The sequence below is a fragment of the Sardina pilchardus genome, chromosome 13 (assembly GCF_963854185.1).
Source record: "Sardina pilchardus chromosome 13, fSarPil1.1, whole genome shotgun sequence".
Lineage (NCBI taxonomy): Eukaryota > Metazoa > Chordata > Actinopteri > Clupeiformes > Clupeidae > Sardina > Sardina pilchardus.
In genome coordinates this window covers 10845542-10868372 of record NC_085006.1, presented here as the reverse complement: position 1 = coordinate 10868372, position 22831 = coordinate 10845542, and the positions used below count along the sequence as shown (strand labels likewise).

Below are 22831 nucleotides of genomic sequence, written 5' to 3'. Positions count from 1 at the left end.
GCACCATTTTTTAATGCCACTCTGGAGAGGCCGGCTAACTTGGAACCTGTATTAGCGGACTACTTAGTGGATTTTTAACATCTGGTTATTGATTCTGAAGGCTCACGGAATGGCGTGCCCGGCTCTCAGCATGGTTAGCGTCTACTATCGCACCGTGTTGTTGACACGAGCAGGAGGGTTACGGCCAGGAGAGATCTCCCTTGTTAAATGGTGTAATAGGAAAGTCACGGTGTGACTGTTCTGTATGTCTTTTATCAGAAACACTTCCAGAGCTGTCACCTACTTGAACCCAGTTGGAGTCTATTAGGATGAAGGCCCCATTGGCGAGCCTGCCTAAAGTGTGAAGCTTTTATGAAGCTTTTAAATGTGAGAGATCAGCTGCAGAAGTGGATTTCAAACTGTCGCATGAATTATGTGTATTAGCAGTATGTGAAATAGAATGGTATTAAGCAAATAATGAAATAGTCTGTTTATAATAGGCTTGTATGTATTCCTTAGAATAGTGGCATTGTTTTGCTCTGAATGCTTTAAAATCATTTCACTATGTTATAGTGTGATGTATTCAAACTGCAGCGTGAGTAATTTATCAGTTGCACAATTAATCCATAAAGGACAACACATGACCATGCTGAGAATTGGAATCTTGATGCTATAAAAGTTTACTGTGTTTGAATGTGATTTAATGTAGTGGAGAGTAGAAAAAAAGAACCTTTTTTTTTAAAGATATATTTCTTTGGAGAGGTGGACCGACCCAGTGAAACAAAGCCATGCTCACACCCTGTTTTGTTTGACAAGATCTTATCGTAAAATGGCCCCATGGTTTCCTTCCTTGACTCGTGAACTCTGAAATATGCTATCACTAGAAGCATATTGCATCAACACTGGTCAACTTTGGGAGAGTGAATTTAATGTATCCTTGAACAAGACCCACAGTATGAGTCATAAAAAGGGATTTTTGCACCATAGCAGTTTTTGTCGTGTGTTGTAATGCTGCAGCGAGTGTGATTGTCCTAAATGATTTTACAGTGTTATAAAATAGACCATTTAGCTTGTGGTTAACAGCTTTCCCTTGTGAGTTCAAACAGGACTGTTTGAGGATGAATGTCATGAACAAGAGTCTGCATTCATTTTTTGGTACACCAAACATTTAATACCTCACCGTTTAAATATTAAAGACTGTATTTCTGTTCACATGCCAAATATAACACTGCCTTGATTAAGTCTGTGTGTTTTCATATCATTGTCATGCCAGTCTCGGTACAAAATATTGCATTGCTAGACTGACGTGCAGTACAATGCTGGCATTAGCCCATACAGTTAGACTGACCGTTGACTGGCACTAGCCCCGAAAGCCTTGTGAACCCTCTCACCTCCTTTTGACATTGATCTCTTTAGAGGATATACAGTCTGTTACAGCCAGGATAAAACGGGGCATGTTCCTCCGAAATGAGGATATCTGTTTTCATTTTTGAAGAATACTTTTAATCAATCCAAAATATACCCCACCGTCTGACTATTTTCTCATGACGCCACCAAAAGCATTCAAAATTGTACCATTACCGAATGGTGCCCAGGGATTCAGCAAATTGATGCCTTAATGGCCCAAAAGCTTTCAATCCACCAACTGACATCACAAAGATTAATGTTCCCTTTTATAGCATCGGGCTGTAACAGCAAACATGCCATTACGTCAAAAACGCAAACAGAGCATCAATGCATAAAAAAGTGTTTTTAAAATGTTATATATAATGTATATGTTATATAGTGTGTATATATATATATATATATATATATATATATATATATATATATATATACTGTACACACACACACAAAACTTTATAAACACACAACTTTCCTGTTGTTGTGATTATGTTCAGTCAAGGAGTCAAAGGAAGCAGCATTTCGTCAAAATTGACTTTAGGTTTCCATTAACTTAGACATAGCGTTGCACTCTAAACTTCCTTCACATAGCCCCTTGTGGTCCCTTATTTTTTGGGTCAGGAAAGAAAGTGATTGCAACGGAGGTAACCCCAGAAATCAGATGCAGATCATAGCCAAGAGGTACATTTTGTGGTGATTGATTAAGTGCTTAATTGGTTCCCAAGGTGGAAATGGTTGTTCCTCTCAATTGTTCAGGGAGGCAGATTGTTGGCAAGTGTCTCCTGTAAGCAGGACCCAGCCCTAGCTGAGCATTCTGAAGTGTGAGAACGTGTAAGCTTATCTTTTAATGGGCTGTCAGATTGTCTTTGTTTCCTCACTACAGTTTATGAAAACAGCTTCTGTAATTGACAGAGTCAAGTGCAGGCTGCAGACATAAGGTTAGAAAATGTGACCACTATACACGGTGCGACCTTATTTGCCTTGTGTTGGACTATGAATTATGTTGGCTACAATAACCTTTGCCTCAGATGAAGACTTTGACGAATACACATAATTGTAGTGAATGGCTTTTTAAAGAGAGTGGGAGATGTGGAAGAAAAGAGTTTTATTCCATGAACTGACAAACATTCTGAGTGATTTCCTTCTACCCCAGAACACACATTTTTTATATGAGGTTAAATCTAGATATTTATTTTTCACATACTGCATACACATTCAATCTACTGGTTATACAGAATGAATGTAAATAATTAAATAAATGACTGTGACTTCGGCCAATGAACCCGCTTATTCTTTTAATTTATTGGTCTGACATGCACAATGCACTTGAGGAGCCCCTAGAAAGCCACCAATGAGCCCAAGTGCATTCCTTGAACATTTTAATGTTATTATGGCTCTGATATCAGTGCCGCTGTTGGCCAAGTATTTTTGATTCATAGTGCCAAATAATTAAAATATCAGCTAGGGAATTGTTAATCATTTGGGTATGGATCAATTGATCCAGAGTGGGTAAAGAATGGTCAAAATAATGTGTTGAGAATCCTTTCCAGAGTTGGAGCGAAAAGAAAGCCTCGTGTTTTCATACGTCAGCTGTTGTTGAGACCAATGTTTTCTTGTCTGGTCATGCAACAACGTTTTGTTATGTCTACTTTCGTCTGACCTGTAAAACAACTAGGAGAAATTGGGGACACTAGTTTGCTCCGCAAATCACAGAGAGCATAAACTGTTAAAGTAAACGAAGCGTGTGTCAAACCACCTGTGCACTGCTCAGCAGATGTTTCAGTTAGTGGTCTTCCTGATCAAACTCACCATTGGGGGAAAATCAATTCACTGTCAAATTTTGTGAGGCCTTCATTGTTTCTGTGGTTGAGTAACTCCTCTGAAACCAAATGGTCTGTGTCATAGCTTGAATTCCAAAGTCTTTTTTAAAGTCATTATTATTTTTTGTCCAATTTTGTTAAACTGCTTTTTCCCCTTTTTGGCATCACTGCTATTTACAGTGGTACGTAGTATGTGCTACCTCTTATCATGCACACGGAGAGCAGAAAAATGATCATGCATCATGCATATAATATTCCACAGACTGGCACGTTTTACCACAAAACCATAACGTATAAAAAAAAATCACAAGTTCTGCAACCATTTTATCTCCCTGCCAGTATCATACAATATTTAAACACTGCCGCATTGATGAATTTTTGAAATGTGGAGCCAATTGCACAATGTGTATAATTCCTGCCAGGTCCTTACAAGAAAAGGGAGCGCAAGGGAAAACACTAGAGCTGGGACTGCCTGACCTCTCTGGGTGATTTTTTGCATGTGTTTATGATTACGGCTCCCATGCACGGTGCCAGATTGAAGCCAGTCGAACCATTGTCTGCAGAGACTTCCTCAAGGCCTGGCTCTCCGTCCTCACCACAGCGCCACAGCTCGGACACGACTCTCCTCTGGATTCCAACAAGTGACCCAGACTAATGTCACAAAGTGAGCGTCCACATCTGGTTTGGCGGTCACGTTGTCTGTGGTGCAGCCTGGAGGCTGGCCAGCGGGTCTGTTCTGAAGTGACAGTGGGACTCTGTTGACATTCCTGCCTGAGGGAGCACCATCTCTATACGACTGACGCGATGGAGCCCTTGCTCAGGCTGTCTCCAGACTGTAACAGCAACGAACGGGAATCAGGTTTTCAAAAGGCTCGCGAGGGGAAAATGTTGGATGCTGCCCAGTAAAGATGATCTACTCAGTGGAGAGGTTTCATCTCTGAGAACATGGCAGTGCACTCTCCAAGTTTTTCCCCTTAGGGCATGTCATTTTTGGGTCTCGTTTGCATAGCATATTTTGCCATGTGTGTTTTCATGAACCCAGATTGATCGATTTGTTATAGCAGTTCTGTGACTCAAACTGTCCGGGATTCCAGCGAAAATGCCTGTCAGGTCAAAGTTGTATTTTAGTTTCTTTACTTTGACTTGATTGACTAATGATAAGGGAAATTAGTGAAATGTATGCAACTGTCAGAGGAGATCAGACCAGTTCCAAAAATGTGTCTGTGAATAAGTATCACGCTTTCCGTGCTTAGGTCAATAGAATTTGTTTATCAAAAAGGTGTTAGGCCTCCATCTACACAGGAGGTAGCAGGGAAATGTAAAACAATTGGAAGTATGAATCAAACAAAAACCTTTTCCAACTCCGGCCTGATTAGATGACTATCTGATCAGAGTTGTTCAACGACCTCACAACAAAGATTTTTACAACAAAGGGTCAGAGAATTGTTGAACCGCCAAAGTATTCAAGGGTAATTTCCTTGAGTTCTTGAAATGCAAGCAAGGACTTAGGAAATGACAACATCTGCTCTTTTTCCCCCCCTCTGCAGTCAGAGTATGAGGCAACTGACCTGAATATTTGTGAATTCCTTGACTGATCAAAAACGTTTTTCGATACACACATTTTTTTTTCTCCCACTAATTTGGAGGGTTAATGAGGAAAAAAAGAAACCTAGAAAATAGAGGGGATTTGGAACTTTGTGGAATCACATTCTCACATAGCAGTTGCTCCAGTGCAGTGCTGTCAGGCGCCAAAATTTTTGTCTTTTGCCTCAGCTTACATTTAAACAGTCTAGTTCTGTGACGGTATGCTGTTTGTTCTCTCTGTTTATGTCTATAAAAAGACATAACAGAGTAGCATAGTAAGAAGATAGATGACTGTATTTGAGCCGCATAGCCAAGTTGATCAATTTGTGTGATAAAACAAAATTCCAAAAATATACACCACACCATGTCACAGATACTGGTAGAATAACACAATCTCAGTATCTGCTGAAAAAAGTATCTGCCTTTCTTTTCTGCCAACAGACTTGTGTCACAAGTTATTTTAACTGTAAATGGCAATAGCAATATCATTATTTCTTGACTTTCCCATCTCAATTGTCATCTTGATTGATTTATGCTCTCTTTTTATACTCTTATTTAGTTTATTAAGGAGTGAGAGACACATACTTTCCATACAATCAGTTGACCAGTTAACATATGGCTATTGATGATCACAGCCTTTTATCATAACATTTCAAGGGCCATCTACAGTAGGTTCACAGTTCTCAAAGTGTGGGCCGGTTTCCTGGGGAGACATTAAAGGTGGGGTGCAAGGTGGGGGACGAAATGTTTTGGTGCCTGTCTTTATTAATGCCTGTCTTTATTGACAATTAAGATCAAAACACTCAAAAGAACCACACGCAAAATAAAGGGGTCATTAACATCAGATCCAGAGGATTAGAGGGGACAATATGAGTGCATAAAAGCTTGTTTTTTGAGGGGTCTTGGAAATCCATCCTAATGTGGGGAATGACAGAAAAAGTTTGAGAGCCACTGTCACAGGTTTATTGATTTAGAGTAATATTCATCCGATTCTAGCCCTGTTGGATGTTTTTGAATTGCAAAAGGATATATGGATATGCTGTATGCTTGGTGCTCAGTGCTACACAAATGAATACAGTGTTCCCTCTATTCTCTTACAGTACTTAAGTCCGTTGCTACAGTGCAGCGTGACAACCTGTAGCTCTACCGAACTGGGCCTACGCAGCCCCTCAGACATCAAAGATTATTCTGTTTTATCTCTTTGCCCCAATCAGCTCATCGTGCCAAAAGTCTTACCACAGGGGACCGTCTGGATAATCTATCATCCTCTTTCCACGCTCCGTGTCATGTTCTGTTCCACTTTTGGAACGCGAGTAGAGAGATCAAAGATTGGATCTGAACGTTTGTATCATAATGGTTTGGAGTCCTAATAAGTATCATATTCATATAATTGAATGACTCAATCATACTTTGAGATGCCTCGCCATAGGGCCAAGCTAAACCGCTGAAAAGACTAAGCAAATTATTATTCTTAAGGGGCAAATGGCACAGCTGTTGTTTACTACAATATGTGCTGTCACATGATTGATTCCTGGTTTGTGTTCTGCTATTCTGCTAAAGGCACGTAGACTAATGAATACTGTCGGCCAATAGCATTTTATATCAGTTACACACTAATTAGACAAGCCTTAAAGTTGTCATATTTTGTGTCCTGCATAAGTTCCTTGTAATTATGACCATTGATCAAATTTATTTATTATTTAAAAAATCCTCAATAGACACATGGATCGTCTGGATTTGCATCCAGACCAAAAAAAAAACCTCTCTCAAGATAAATGCTCACGCAATTTATTTGACACATAATTTTCCCTGTAGCATTAGCAGATACTCCACTCCCATTCCCCACCAGCAGCAACCTCAGTCCTCTGGCAAAAACAACGAGCCAAGAGGGCCAGCAAGCCCCAGACATGAGCTAAATGAGAGTCTCGAACCCCGGAGAACGGAGAAAAACACACTTGATTTACTCAAAATACCGGCTCTTTCCAAATGTAGCTTATTACACAGAGTTAACGGCCGACTCTAAATTCAGCATTGAGAGAATGCAGTCTGACAGGATACGCTATGATGTCAAAAATTAGTGATTTATTAGGGTGCGTAACGAATGGCTCCGAATTAGTATTAGTGTGTTTGCCTAATGTTAAATTGGTGCAAATATAAAAGAGTTTACACAGCAGTGAAAAAAAAAATCATTGCCAATGACATCATTCCCAATTAAGATCTGAATCTGAATTTTGAGAGAATGTTGATTATACACTATACCGATTCAGTCAGTGTGTGCGCATGTTTTGAGGTTTTTTTCATCTTTCTTTAAATGCAAACTGATAGAAATTGCTAACAAATGTTTGAAAATCTTGACAGAATTTTGAAAAGCAAATTGGATATCCTTTTACTTCACTATTTTGCAGAAGTCACTCATTATACAGCTGATTTTGACATCTTTGTGACAATCAAACACTTATTTTGACATTTCCCTTCTTTCTGGGCATCTGGATAATGTCTATTGTGTTTACAGGATCTCTCAACGTCCTCGGTAGAAAATCAGCTCCCAGAAGAATCTGCTCAGACAGAACTCAGAAACTTCAAAGGAAAAAAGAGGTACTGCAACTCACAAAAAAACATTGCATCCACACGCTGTCAGCCAGGTCTCAGTTCGCCCTGACCTGCATCCTCTCCTCCTACCTCTGATTCTACCACACAGATCTTCATCCATATGTCACAAAAACTGCTTTTCACTTTGGATTGATGGTTATCCAGGAAACAGGGTAATCGCCCCAATCCCTTGTGCCAGAATCTCTGTTTTTGCATTCGCAACACCAACGAGTGTAGAGAGAGCCATATTTACCCTACAGCTTGTGATTCAGTCATATGGTACCTCATGTGATTAAAACAGTCCTCTACGGAAATGTTCTGCTATATTTCTTTCATGACAAAACAAGCAAACTTTGGAAAGACATCAGGTGTGGTCAGGCGAATCCAAAGAGGGGAAGCAAGGCTGAGATTTTTGCATGAGGCTCTAACATGTTCTGGCAGTGGAGTGTTTCCAATTGTATTAAGCCAGATGCTGGCAAAAGCAGAGTCATGGAATCCACAAAGAACAAGCACTAATTTAATCAATGCATGACTTTTTAGAGCTTAAAAGGCAGCTGTTAACAACACACAGTGTTAAAATTGAATTGTGCTTAATGCTGTTTTCCCATTAGCACTTCTTTTGGCTCTGGGGCCAATAATGACCGGTTTCAGACCTCGAGATAGGTGAACACACCCGAATCATTTGGATTAAATTCAATAATTTGTACAAATTGATAAACAAGTGTAATGCAGCAAAACAATTGAACTACTTCATATGTGTACAAATATCACAAAAATAATTCACGTTCCAAGGAGCACATTACAATAAGACATTCAACCAAGTAGTGGTATAATGTTGATGATAATATATTATCTAAAGGAAAATGACAGTAGCTGTTTTTTTTTTCTTTTTGTGTTTTTTGCCCAATAACATTGTGAGACCCTCACTGTAAACCATATAAACCTGCTGGGACTGGCCGGCTAAAATCGTCAGAAGCACCCCTGCCATGGCAGAGTGCCGCTTGGACCAAGACTGGAATACAGTCAGCATGAGGAAATTCTAATGTTAATGAGGGATGTCACCACTATAAACCCGACTGTGTTTCTTGGACAACTTGTCTATTTGCATGTGACCAACAGCTCATCTGTTAGTGTCAAGTCCAGAAGAATAATTGTCTTGGTCATGGTTGGAGCCAAGGGCCAAGGCAAGCATCCTCTTGACACACACCCACTCTCTCGCGCCCTTTAATACACGCACACACACACACACACACACACAAAACACACAAGAGAGAGAATCAGTGCCACTGGCTGTAATCATAACAAGAGTGACGTGTTTGAAAGGTAGTTTATTGATCATTTGCAAATCATTTGATATTTTGCTATACAGGATTACTCAGAGTAAGTTACTCTGTAGCTAGATCACAATATTGCACTTTTGCAATGGCGCATGAGCATAATGCAGAGGTTGGTGAAAACTGTAGAACATCAATCCACTGGATGCCAATAAAATACTGTATCTCTCAGTGTTACAGTGCCATAGAATGTGCGCTGATAAGGTGTGGAAAAAGAACGCACTCCTATGAAAGTTAGTGTCTTGCGGCTGTCTCTTAATGCCTTCACAATATGCTGATGCCGACCCTGGAAAGTCACATAAAAAGAATCTGCTGGCCACGAGAGCAGCTATCTCTGGCAGTCCCACCGACATGATGGGATCTGTGACCTCTCCTGTGTGCAGAAAGCCTTGCCGGTTCTGGCAGGGATGGCTGTAGGAGCATAGGAGACCTGAGCTGGATGCCTGTCTTCCTTTTTTTTTTCCCGGGTAGCGGTTTGGGACGGGGTGGGGTGTTGTTGGGCTGAGCTGGAGCTTCCCGCTGGAATTTACCAGCGGCCCACCTCTGTGAGGTTCCTGGTCAACGGCACGTGCAGCCTGCAGGTCACCTCTAGGTTCAGGTCAAATGGGACGATAGTGAAATGGCTTAAGAGAGTCATCCCTCCGTAAATTCACGTTATAATAATCATAAAGGACGAGGAAAGGGACTTGCAGCGTTGTGTGCTTGGTAACGCAGTGTGTGTGCGTAGCGTGAAGGGGCTTCCTGGAGTGTGCCTCGCTGTGCCCTGCTGCCTGCCTGCCAGCCTTTGGACCAGGGCCCTGACAGAGATGCGCTAACAGACAGACCTCTGTCACGGAGCCTTCTCCTCTGAGAGGGTTTCTCACTGCCCTGCCAGAGGACCCCCCCCCCCCCACACACACACACACACAACCCTCAGCCCTTCTCTCGTTCCTCCACTCTCCTCTATCTGTCTCTCCGTGTCTCCCTTCACCTCTCTCCCTCTCTCCCTCTCTCTCTCTCCTTCTCTCTCTCTCCCTCTCTCCGTGTCCAAAGTGGGCAGCACTATTTCCAGTCTCTCCACAGCAGGTCTGTTAGTCTTTTCTGCTGATGCTGCTCTCCCTCTGTTTGTCAGCAGCTACGTAAAGGAGTATAATGCTCTTGTGAGGGACTTTTGCCCATACGCTGTGTCTTATTCCCAGAGAGAGGCTTTGCTACGTCCCAAGCGAAGCTGTCCTCTAAGGATAAGGCAAATAATTAAAACAAGATTGCCTTTAGTTTCTGCTCCCCTCTTTTCACTTGAAAGATAAGTCCTCTTAAAATCCATGCAAATGTTTGGCAGACAGTAAAATTCATCTCAGACAAGTGGGTGGGAAAGAGAGAGGTCTCTCCCTCTCCTTCTCCCTCTTTCTCTCTCTCTCTCTCTCTCTCTCTTACACTCTTCCCCTTACCCCTCTTCTCTCTCTCTCTCTCTCTCTCTCCCTCTCTCTCCCTCTTTCTCTCTCTCTCTCTCTCTCTCTCTCTCTCTCTCTCCCTCTCTCCTCTCTGGCAGCAGCCTGCATTGTTGGCAGGAGTGTCCAGAATAAAAACAGCAACACCAGACATAGGAGAGAAAAAAGTGAAATGATCCATTGAACCGAAAGTCTTTGCCCTTTCTTAATTACGTCGTGTCCAGTATCTTTTGCTTTTTTTTTTTTCAAAACTTCGAGTACTTTATGAAGTGGTAATTAGCTTGCGGAGAATAAAACCAGCTGATTTGGACAGGGCTGGGGCATTTTGGAGTGAGATGGCTAACAGCAAGGTTGTATCACTCCTTCTCGGATTCCTCCTCCTCGCTCTGCTTCAACCTTCACTTCAAGGAGGTAGGTGAACAGTTTTAGGCTTACGGCTCTTTACAGAACCGACACCACATGCCCTGGCAACAGGTGCAGCTCTCTCCAAGGCTTTTACTTTCAGTGTTTTCTAAAAGCTCTCTCTGCTTTTAGTTTATTGGCTTTTTAAAGTGCAAACGACTGTATACACTTTAGCCCATGTAATGCATACAGTGGGTACAGTCCAGACTGCACAGAGAAAAGTTAAACAAACACAGAGGAGAGTTTCAATGGGGATGCGAAATTAGTTTAACTTTAATTTAAGGCTTGGAACCATGCATCATTGTAGTCTGTATACCGTAGCGTGCTTTATTACCAAGTAATCCAGAGAAACATGACATCATTTAAACTAGTGCATTACCCGGGAGCAATAAATTGAATACAAATATTTGCAGCAAACATTTGTAGTCCTTTAGTTGGTTCTGACAAGCTTCACATTACAGTTTGTAAACAGCTCTGTCAGATCAGTCACTGTGGGTACAGGACAACATACCGTGTGCTACAATTGGATGGGTGCATGCCAATATCATGCATTTCTACTGAATCGAAGTCTCGCAAGTCTTTCATGTTGAGGTAACCCTGATGCTGCACAATCATTGAAGAAGTTAATTTAGGGATTCAAACTTAATGACTCCACAGTACCCACTTGTTATTTTAAAGTGTACGTGTAATAGTTATAGGCTAACATCCAACAGAACGTTCAACTCTAGTTTTATTATTATACACTTAGAAACCTGGTCAGTTTACGTAAGAGCCTTGTCATCAAGTGCACTGCCATTACGCAAGCTAAGATGATCTGTCAATAGCCCTTGCTTTGAATGTCAATATCCTGAGCTGTTCTCAAAGAAGCTTGAGAGTGACTTCATTGTTGCAGGCACACAGCTCTCGCACACATTGCATCAATGAGACTACAGCTGGCTCCCTTTCCCTGTCAGTTTCATCACGCAGAATAACCCATAATAAACTCCCCAGTGGACAACGCTGCGGCTTTGAGCGTATGGACGGCTGTCGAATTGACAGCTTTGGCAGCCTCCTCTTGTGTGTGTTCGAGTGGTTTCGGATGCCTAGTTCCCTTGCCGTCCTTTTTTTTTTATTATTATCATTCGTTGTTTTGGGGCTTTTTTTGTTTTGTTTTGTGTTTTGGAACTGAGGCAGAAACTCTGAATGAGAGCAGGGCTGCAGAGCGTTAGAGAGAAAACAGCATTATCCTCTCCAAAGTCGTGAGTTTCCAGTCTTCCAGTGCTGTTTCTTGGACGGGAGTTGCAGAGTTGTTTAGCTTCAACTGGAAAGCATGCAAAGGTCTGCTGCTGGCTTAAACACAAAGCCAGCCTCTCGGTGATTTATTTACTTGCTCTGAATAATTTCTGTGGCGCTCATTATTAGTGTATCTATTTTCAAGCTGTTTGTGTCTCCGAGTTTGTCTCGCATATATATTTCAATGCTGTCTCCTCTGTGTTGCATTTGTTACCGGAATGCACTTTGGAGCTACTGTGCATATATTTTCTTTTAATAGGATACCTTGTTGTGTTGAGTTTGAGAACTTTTGCAGCAACCTACAGTATACGTTGTAGTTTCCACATCCTCTCAACTCCGCAGCAGATGCTGTCAAAGCTATGTATAAACTATCCTCATCTGTGAAGCACCTGCTTTACTGTATGTGGAGACATGCATTAAACAGAGATCTCTCATCTGCAAACTTAAACCCTTTCACCTATTCATGTGTTTGTCCTCACATGCTAGGCTGGTACAACTGCAGCTGATCAGTTCCATAGTAGTCCAACTCTCTGGGCAGCTCCATGCAAACTTAACAACATCCTCTCTCTATTGTGAACATCAATATTGGCTTAAACCACCTTTGATCCTCCAGACATTTTTTCCAGAGGTGTTAAATTCAGTTTCATGTGGCAAGAGGACCAGTTTTATTGCGGCTGAGAATTAGGGCCAATCACTGTGTCATGCCAATATCATCAAACCATCCCCATTAAGGCCTACAGCCATAAAAAATATCGCTGCTGGTGTCCAAGGGAATATGGTTGAGAGCTGTGGAACTTCAGCTTGTTTTTCTGTGTAAGAATGAAAGTGCAGAACAGATCATTGAAGGCGAATAGTCATTGCTGGACATAAATAGTGTTTTTTCCCCTCGGATGTCATCATTCTCTGTTGTTGTCTGCTAAGGGGGTGATTTTACTGCATTGTACAAGCATCCGTCAGACAAAATGGAAAGGAAGTTTGCTGTGATCAAGTTGCAGTAAATCTCAAAAGACAGAGCAGCTGGGAGTTAGCGCATTATTTATGTAGCAGCTGAGTGTGAAGGGAGCATGAACCCAGTGCATTTCAGTGGAGTAAAGAAAAACACCTACCCCTTCAGACCCTGTCCCCAGTGTCTACACGAGAAGCAACTTTGACCATGTCATAATCTGACACTTCCCATCGGCCATAGTCAGAAAAACCCTTGAGGGACTAGTCTAATTATATGCTGTTTTGTTAGCGTCCTTATACGTACATTCTGCAACGTATCACTCAAACTATGTCACATGGGTAATTTTAGGGTAATCAATCTTTTCTGAATAGCAACATTTGATCTACTAAAATAACTTTTTTTCTGTAATAGACTGTACTATGCATTACTCATAGAGTACAGCTTCAAGGACATGACACAACTGTAATGGGGGTGGAGTGATTACTTTGTTGATAGTGGACATAAACGACTCGAAAGTGGAAGGCCAACATGAAAAGGCTTCAGAAAAGAAAACGCCTTGAGCTGGCTCCCATGGAAGTCTCATAAGAACTTCGGGGTGAATTTTTGCACAGCACCGAAGGTAGAGCTAGGGTCAGCTTCAGTACTCTGCCCAAAACTTCAGAAGCATTTTTAATCCATGAATTCTCCCCCATCACTCACACACCCCTGGCTGAAGTTGAAGGCGGCTGAAATCATGGAGGAGATGGTGCACCTCTGATGTCAAGAGAGGTGGTGATAAATTGCTCTGATCCATTCCCGGTCCAGAAGTCATTATTTTGGTGCTGTGTCGGCGCAAGGACCTACTCTGGGCCTGACGTTTTTGTACGATTTGGCTCGCCAGTGCTGGCAGAGCCACAAGAAAATTAATGTGACACGTCTCGTCTCGTGGTTTACCGGCAAAGGACGCTTCAAAAGCAGCAAACGCGCCACATTAGCCACTGCACAAATTAACCCTGCAGTCGCCTGCATGTACATGCTCGTCTTATTTTTGAGAATTTCAGAGCTTCTCGACTGAAGATGCAGTGGAAATGCATGCAACTTATTCTTATCTTCACAGTCCTGTTTCTGAAAAGCCTGTAAAAAAGCATACTGCAACTATGAATTTGTATTAGCAGGAGAACAGGGCTGTATTTAAGATTAACGTATGAGACAAGGTTCAACCCATTAGTGTATTCTGCTTGCCTTAAGAGCTCTTGAAAAACCAGGCCAGTATAAACCGTTATGTGGTGACCTCAACTCTCAACACCACTTTGCTAGGGGCTCCTGGCTTGTTGGCAAGGAACAGCATTGGAGTACTGTTGTCGATAAGCAGTTTCGTTTTTGCAGTATTAATTTATGACTTGTCGTAATCACTGTGAGGTCGACGTTAACAGGCCTGTCATCCAGGCAACTATATCTCCGTCTTGCATTGAAAAACATGCTCTCTTTCACAACACACAACCCTGAAGTCATGACAGAACCAAATGAGACCTCAGGGAAATCACTTGAGCTAAACATAAGGAACGCTGCATTTGGGTCTATAGAAAATGCTCCATCATAACACATGTAAGCACTGACTGGAAAGAGTTTTACCATCAGCTGGGCTAGTCCAGGCATTCTGAGTGTTGTGTTCACCAAAAGCAGACTTTGGAATGAGTATACTGAATGGAAGAGAGATGGAGATGTATCATTTTCAGAGTGACTTTTGTATGCGTGTGCGGGAAACAAATGAGGTGCGAGGGGTACTGCAAGCGCATGTTTAGGAGTTTCAGAATTAGTTTGAGATTGGCTCTCTTCATAATGATGGGATTTCCATACATCACAACTAGGTTCTCATGAATGTGGAACATTTTTTTGTTCTTCGCCTTGCCAGATCAAAAATAGGCTCTTTGACAAAGATGAAATCTAAAGTGCGAGTTTGCTGTTTGTTTTATATCCGTGACTAATATCATAGAAGGAGAAGTCATTTTAAGTCTGGAGCTCTCTGCCAATGGTTTGACAACGAGGTACACTTAAACCAGATGATTTGTTCCAACTTGTCTGAGCAATGCTGTGAATTCCCCTGAGTAGGCCTAGATCCCGTGAAATTACATGGACACTGGACAGTTCACAGAGATGGTCACTGAAGGGTGTTTTTTCCCCTTCCTTTTTCGCATAAGCACTATACTGTCTCATCTCCCAGGTCTACAATGAACCTCAGTCTGCAGTGCACGACCATGGACTGAGCCCAGTAAATCTACCCTCCTACAAAATGTTACATCTGTGAGGCATTTGGAGGAGCTCGTCAATGTTTGTTTTATGGTAATCATAAAGTGCCATTGGGTAATGCAGCTCCTCCAGATTATGTTTTCATGGCATTTCCATTTTATTTGACGTTAGGTTTGTTCTCGTCATGTACACAGTCTTATCGAAGGTAGGACGTCACCAAATCCATCACTCTGAAACTATTAAGATGTTCTTATCTTGTCTCTCAGAGAACAGCCTTACTTCAAAGAAATAAGTACAATAGGTTTGTCACGGGAACGCCAGTAACCCTATTTGCCTTAACTTTGTTCAATGAATTAGATCACCGGGTAATGGAGGCTATCCAGTGCCACTTAAGCTATATGGGAGAAAAACATAAATCTTCTATTTATTACTTTGTCAGTCAACCTAAATGGTCAACTACAAGTGTGGTTCTGCTGTTGTTCAGTGTATTGTATTGTAGGAGTTGGTAACATCAACTTGTTGTGAGCAGTTTTCAACCCAGTGGGAAATATGAGTTGAATTCTACTTGGCCTTCAATTGAAAGCAGGGTTGTAACATAAGACCACTTGGCAAAAAGCAAACCGGGCTAGCAAGATAGAGTTTCCTCTACTCCAGCTGGGAAGCTACAGTTCCACTTTTTTTAAAAAAAAACATATGGATGGTTTTAACCAAAAAAATGAAACCTGTCATCCCTCTGTCTTATCCAATTATTAGCTAGAAGATGCCTCATCAATCATCTTTTGTGATGGGAGTCGAGAAATCAGTGTGAGTCTCATGAGACCCTTATGTGGTATGGGAAGAGCAGTCTTGCATTCTGTCTGTGGTTTAGAAGGGATCAGTGCAGAGCGTCTGCGTCCTATCCAGTAAACACCAGATTGTAAAGGCCAGTTTTGGATAATCCTGCAAACATCTGAAAGTTGTCCAGATGACCACGTTGGTTAGTCTCAAAAACTCTTCTTCTCTAGAATGCCTCTTGAGCTATTGAAAAAAGCACTTTGAGGAAACGTGAGGGAAATAACAAAGATACTTTTCCATTTTTGGTTGAAAATGAGACCCACAAGACAATTTGAGACTGTGGTATTTGGCTGCTCTCCTAATAAGAATATGCAAGGAGGTGTCACCCCCCCCCCCACACACACACACACACACACACACCCCATTTGGTATTCAGCCTCATTCGAGGGATTCCACAGTACCTTAAGCCACTAAAGCAGCCTCAGAATTTTGGTTTGGAAAAAAATGTAAAAACTTTAGCAAGTGAAAGAAATTAGGGGGTTGGTGGGGACAGGAGAAGTGTGGGGGGGGTGACTGCCTCAGAGAGAACATGTGACATGGGATTCTTTTTTTTCCGGGGGTGGTCTGGGAATTTTGCAGTTCATCACTTGAAAATTTATAACATCAGATTCCACCTCTAAGCCCTGAGGTGCAGGAATGCGTGGCTTTGGCCAATGTCCTCCCCCCCATGGGATGCTTTTCCCTAATTCTGCTCTTCACTTTGTCATTCCTGGCAGGTGAAAGTCAGCCAAGACTTTCAAAGGCGAAGCCCAGACCATTCAGATGAGCTCAGAATCCCACCTCTTCCTTAAATCACTGCCGCCTGTGTCTGTGTCTGTCGTGTGTTTATTTGACTTTGCGTGCCGCACATTTGTGCTCTCTGCACCGCAGAGGTGTCAGGCACTCGTGCTGCAGGGTGCGGAGCCTGCATTCAGCTATCACTGAGATTTACTCCTTTTTCACTCTGCTTTCTACTTATTCTCTCTTTTCTCCTTGATCCTTCCCTTTTTGTTCCTGGTGGGGGCACACACTATGCCAGAACCCCCTCACCCCCCCACCCCCTCATCCCAGACACCACATGATCTCAGAGGGGAGAATGCGAGGGCCACCATCCAGATCTTGTCAGCAGTGCAGAGAAATTGTGACCTAGCATAGAAAACAAATTAGGCTTTTTTTGTTTGTCACCACTTCAAGAGAACCATTTGTTCCTTGAACGGGCCTGCTTTTTGTTTTCCTATTTTTGGATTCAGTTAAGTCGTTTTGGCCATCTTATTTAGCACCACAACACCATGTTTTATGAGGGGAGAAAATCCACTTGAAAGAATATAGGAAAAAAAGAACAAATTTATCTTGCTAGCACTGCGTGGCCTTGGCCACTGCTTGTTTGGACATGTGCATTATGTTTAGTGGGTCTCACAGCAATTGACTATGCAATATACGGTTTGACACCTGAATTGTGTAATCACCAAAAAAAAACATAACATTCCGCCTATATCTTAATCAGATTTTTAAGCATTTCAGTGTTTGCTGAAGTTAATCCAGATGCTCATAACTGATGTAATTTCATAATAATTTCATTTCAGAAAAGTTTGAACCAGACTGATTAGATCAGGACTTGGCAGATCAAAGAGTGCTCTGTAAATCAAATATATAACATATGTTTGCCCATGCAGTCACCCAAAAGCCTTTAATTATGTGACAGTTCATAAATCATGACTGAATGTCTCTATTCTAAGGAAATATCCTGAAATATGGGCCTAATGAGATTGCTTCTCATGACGCCTGTTTTCATTACATAAGTATATTATACACGTTATTATGTTACTTGAGCTGGCCTAACTGGACTTTCCTGAATTGTGCATTAATTTACATTCTTCAACATCATCTCTTCCTTCTAAAGAAAGATGGCACCTCATCTGAAAGGAGATGGTGGAATACAATGAGACTAGGGCTATATTGCTTGAGATCATAAGCCTCTACGTTTGGAAAGTTTGGAGTGAATGGCATTTAAAATTCAAAAGCCAGTGACCTAGTTTACGAGCATTCACATATAATCGACACGGAATGGAATGGGCAGAGAAGTAATACTTCATTTGTTATACTTGAGTGTTTGATCGGTACTTGAAGATTGAAATACCAGATACTGTATGTTCAACTATAAGGTCTCTTAAAGATAGATTAAACAACAGCAAAACAAGAGCTGGTGCAACAGTGGCTAAGCGGCTTGTGACATTGACTGTGAGTAACAATCAGTTGTCACTGTTTGAACAGGGGCCTAATGCTAACTGACTACAACAAGAATAATCATTTTGTGCGCCGCGAAACCCACATCAAAGCCATGTGAATATGCTTAGAGAGCCACATGTGAGCGAGCTAGCTGAAAGTGCTTGGGCTGACAGTGCCTCGGCTGACAGCGTCGTCTGTCTCTCATGAGGTGGGCCGTGTGGTTGGAAGTGTGACGCCTCTGAAGAGGGTGGGCCACCCAACCTCACAGCTCCTTATGACATGACTGATTACTCGCCATGACAGTGAATTACTCACCATGATGACTTACCATGGTGGACCAGGGAACATTTTCCAAACAGTCCACTGTGGCGAATCAAAGTCTTCTAATGCTCTAGTGATGTACACTGAACATTTTGCTGCATAAATCTCCAGTGAATATGTAAATGTTCATTTTAGTTGAAAGGTGAAACGCAGGTTCCACATCTATATTGATGATGGTATGAACAAAGACCAGCACACCTTTGCATAAGTTTGAAAGTAGGTACAGTGTGTTTTGTTGTTTGAGCCAGTTAGGCTGTGTTATTTGTTATTTGACGTGAACAACCAGGAGAAACGGACGTGGTGTTGCATGGCGTGGTGGAGGGCATCGAGGAGAGCGGGATCCTGCCATGGGACTGAGCCTCCTGCACTCTCTCTGAACCCCCGAGTCAGGAAATCCTCCCTTTGATTCTGAGATAAGGACCTGGCTTGCTCCATGAAGAACAATCATGTTGGCTGGACCAAGCACCAGCGCTGCCCATCCTGAAGGCTGGGTCTGTCGCCCAGTTACCCTTCTGCCCTCCAAGACTGTAGACATTGTTTTGAGAAATATTCTGTAGATCTCTCTGTGCTACAGGTCTTATAATGTGCTCGGTAATTGCTGATAGCTGTGAGCCAAGACAATAACCAGACACTTGTTCAGAGACACTTGATAGGCACTCGGATGACGTGGTCAGATCTCCAGAGAGATTTTCTTAGTAGCTCGTGAAACGCTGAGAAATTCACACTTGTGCCGTGCAGTCAGTGTGTTCGTTCATGGGTATGTTGCAATCCTGAGGCAGCTTTGTTGGAAGTGTCAGGCTTGAGAGTTCTCACAGTCAAGCCAAAAAAGCTAATTCCACAAGGCCAAAGGGTTGGAAATCTGATCGCGTTCCAAACTGTTCCAACTCCCCTATTGTCCCTGTTAAAACCAGTTTGAAGGCATCCTTTGTGAAGATCTATCAGTTTGTATATGAGATCATTTGTTATTTGGACGATATGTCTGCCACAGTATTTCAAATAAATGTTCAATGGAAAAGGTCTCTATATTCCCTTGTAAAAGTGCATTGTGAAAATAAAGTGCAGAGCACCATACCAAGAGTTCTGTTTTAATATGCAGATCCCAACTGGCATCGTCTTATGGGTTGATTTTTTTTTCTTAAACAAAAACAGGCTGAATAGACTAAATATTTTCGACTCCATCTAATCAAATTTTGTGCATGATTTTAGGATTTGGAGCACAAATAAGACCATGCTGTCCTCCTTCAACCTCTCTTCCAAAACATGTAGGCTGGCTTGATGCTCTCAGACCCTCCTTGGTCTGTTCAGGGCAGCATTTTTCACAGTTTATGCTTAACTTTCCACTAGAAATACAGTACATATATTCTCAAGCTCATTAACACACTTTGTTCCATTTCTTCATTGCCTCATTCGTTTCGACCTGGTGCCAGCGCCGATCTGTAATCGGAGTCAAACTGTAAAAAAGAGGCTGTGCGTTCCAGATCGTCTAGCAGCCATACAGTATGGCTTATCCCCTCCGCTTTAATTGGATCTGAAGGCGTGCTTGCTAAATTGTCTCATTAAGCGTTGTGTAAGAGGACTGGATGGAAGGATTTCATGCCTTTCGGTGTGAGGGTAATTCAGCATCGGATTACCTGTAAAAGACATTAATTGCACCATCTCCCTGACAATGAAAGTGTAAATGGTTTTGGTCTAGCGAAAGAACAGACAGTAATTCTCTGTAATTCCTCTTCGGTTGTATACATTACCTAAACTGAGGAGACAGAATGATGCAGCAGTGTGCATGCCACACAGCCCCCCCTAATAAACACTCGAGAGTCGCGGACATGTGGCTTGCATTAATTGGCCTCCAAACACATGTAAAGCCCATTAAATATGATCTCCATCATCGTGAGGGCGGCTCTCATGCAACAACAGGGCCCTGTGACACAAACCAGGTTTCCACCTCCAAACGCAGGGTGACTTTATAACTGATGCCTGAACTCATAGGGTCGTTAGGAGTCTTGCGGGCAACAGATGCATGTTCACTGCAGGTCTTTGTGTAGGTTTTTATAAACATTACATCATTATGAAGATTACATCTCTGTAAAGCAAGTTGACCTGCTAGAACTTGGGAGGCACTGTCTGTTTCCCTAACCCTTCAGACAAACCTAAGAGGGTTATACAATGTACACAATTTCAAAGTAAGCATGAGAATGAAAGAAAAAAACCTAAGTATCACAATATGTGTGTTTTTTTCCCCAGGTGTGTATGTCCCAGCAGGAGGTGTCGGAGGAGGTGCCGGACCAGGTGCGGGTGCTTACCCAGGTATAACTCATTTCAGCGTGTCTCAAGGACAGACTATCAGGATAAATAAGAACATGTGGTGATACTTTTCACTGTACTGAGTATAAATATTGATGGAAGAAAGGCAATTATCATAATTGTTGGTTGTTATGCTGTGCTCACAACATTGCAAAATTCTCCCTGACCCAAACCTATTATGTTGCTCCAAATTAATGTAGAAACAACACGTAATTATAATTCTTAATGCCATGCTTACAAGGATCAGTCAGACAGCATTGCAAAATAGTTGGACAGTGTAATCTAAACTGTTCGATTCCACATTTCAATTCCAAGTGAATCTCTCCCTGTGGAAAGAAACAGGGAACAGGGAACTCAGTTAAAGATGGATGACATCTATCATGAATTTACAGCTTGTCAGTCACATGCAATGGCCTGCTTCGACTGGAATTAAAAGTATATTGCCCGAAACAAATCCATCATGTTCACTGTCACAGATTATGTGGAAACACCTTGGCCTTACACCTCTGCTCTATGCTAATCCAATGCGCTGCGTCGGCCGATGGTACATCTGGATAAGCCATATCCACCCGTTTTGTTTTAACATCACGGGCCGTAAATCCCTGTGAAGAGCAACATGAAGGTCGAGCGTTGCCTCACTTTGAAGGGTCCTGTTCTTGAGAAGATTTAAAGCCGACTCGGCCCTATGCTGGCCAGTGGAAGTAATTACTCCAGTCGGCCATTCTCTGACATGACACAAGCTAGATGATCTAAGCTGAGCTACAGGGAGCGTGCCCTTGGGAGAGCTGAAATAAGATGTTAACTGCTACTGGCTGAAGGGCATAAATCTCTTTTGTACACATTTTCATATGTCGGACTTTTAACTGTATGTTTTTATGTGTAAACTGCAGGAGCAGGGGGATACAAACCACCGAAACCTGGTAAGTCTGCATGGCTTCAGTTTTTATTTACAAGATAGTAAACCAATAAAACATTAATTTTGTTCACTTGATGTGATTTGATGGTGATTAAAATGGTGAAACACAATAGATGAACCCAGTCAAGTGTCATCTGTTTGGTTTATGAGTTCAAATCTTTAAGTGTTGCCTCTGTTCCAATCTGCACACTTCATATTCATGCAGCTCAAAGTGTGCCTTACGTACTTACTTCATTTAGTGTGTGAATTGTAGCAGGGCAGTGTTGTGCCAAATCAGACACCAACTCTGTGCTCATAGCAGAAATGACATTTACACATAACGTTACTGATATATTCTAGTTAAAACAGCGGCATAGTTGTACTTTATCAAAGCGTTAACAGTTTAATGTTCTAAGAACTATACATCTGTAAAATATTTCTCTACCGCTGCTACTCCAACATGTTCAACTGCCATTATCACAAGTTTGAAAATTGCCCTCCCCTTCCACTACGTAGCCAAGGTGGCAACCGCTGAGGACGAAAAGTGTCCAGCATTCCACTCTCAAATTTATGACCGTTATGAGTACATCATCCAGGTACTTAAAGCATACTTAGTGTCGCCATAAATATCAGTGTGAATGGACTTATGCACTCAAATTAGGTATCGTACAGTAAGTACAGAAGTGCACGGATTGGAACGGAGTGTTAGTCCTTGTTTGGCAGCCATGTTGCAGTATGGATCATACATTTTTACAGAAAGACAAATTAGGCAATTGTAAGCAATTTCATCACTCTTGAGGTTATATGGCCGTGCTGCCAAAAAAACAAGTTCTAATTGTTTAGATTCCATTAACATGATTAACAGTATTTCAGCCAGTTTATTGCATGGCTGCAGACATCTTCAAAGAGATCTCCTCTTGATTAAAACACTAAGCAGCCATGCAGATGGAACAGTGCAGAAATCTGGCAGAAGATCTGATCAGAAATGATAGCAGTATTTTTAAGTGATGGCCTTGTGTTTGGCTTTTACGAAGTGTTTGTATTGTATCAGGCCTACTGTATTATGGACATGTTGACACAACTGTAGACACAACTTTTGTGCTTCTATGAACTCACTTGGCCGGGTTACCCAAAACCGTTAAGAAGCTCTTAAGTCCTAAGAACTTCTTAGGAGCGTTCTTAGAACATTCTTACAACGCTCCTAAGAAGTTCTTAGCACTTAAGAGCTTCTTAACAATTTTGGGAAACCCGATCTGTTACTCACTGACGGTTTTTAAGAAGTGTTTGTATTG

General features: G+C 41.9%; 1 protein-coding gene across 1 annotated transcript in view; it reads left to right on the top strand.

Annotated features, from left to right (window-relative positions):
- The first annotated feature begins 10378 nt into the window (after positions 1 to 10378).
- LOC134099727 (elastin-like) overlaps positions 10379 to 22831 on the top strand; it is a 55041-nt gene continuing 42588 nt past the window's right edge. Inside the window, exons 1-3 of the mRNA XM_062552714.1 lie at positions 10379 to 10548; positions 20585 to 20647; positions 21535 to 21564. Of these exons, the coding sequence (XP_062408698.1) occupies positions 10473 to 10548; positions 20585 to 20647; positions 21535 to 21564 (169 nt within the window). The 5' untranslated portion in view covers positions 10379 to 10472. The remainder of the gene's footprint in view (positions 10549 to 20584; positions 20648 to 21534; positions 21565 to 22831) is intronic.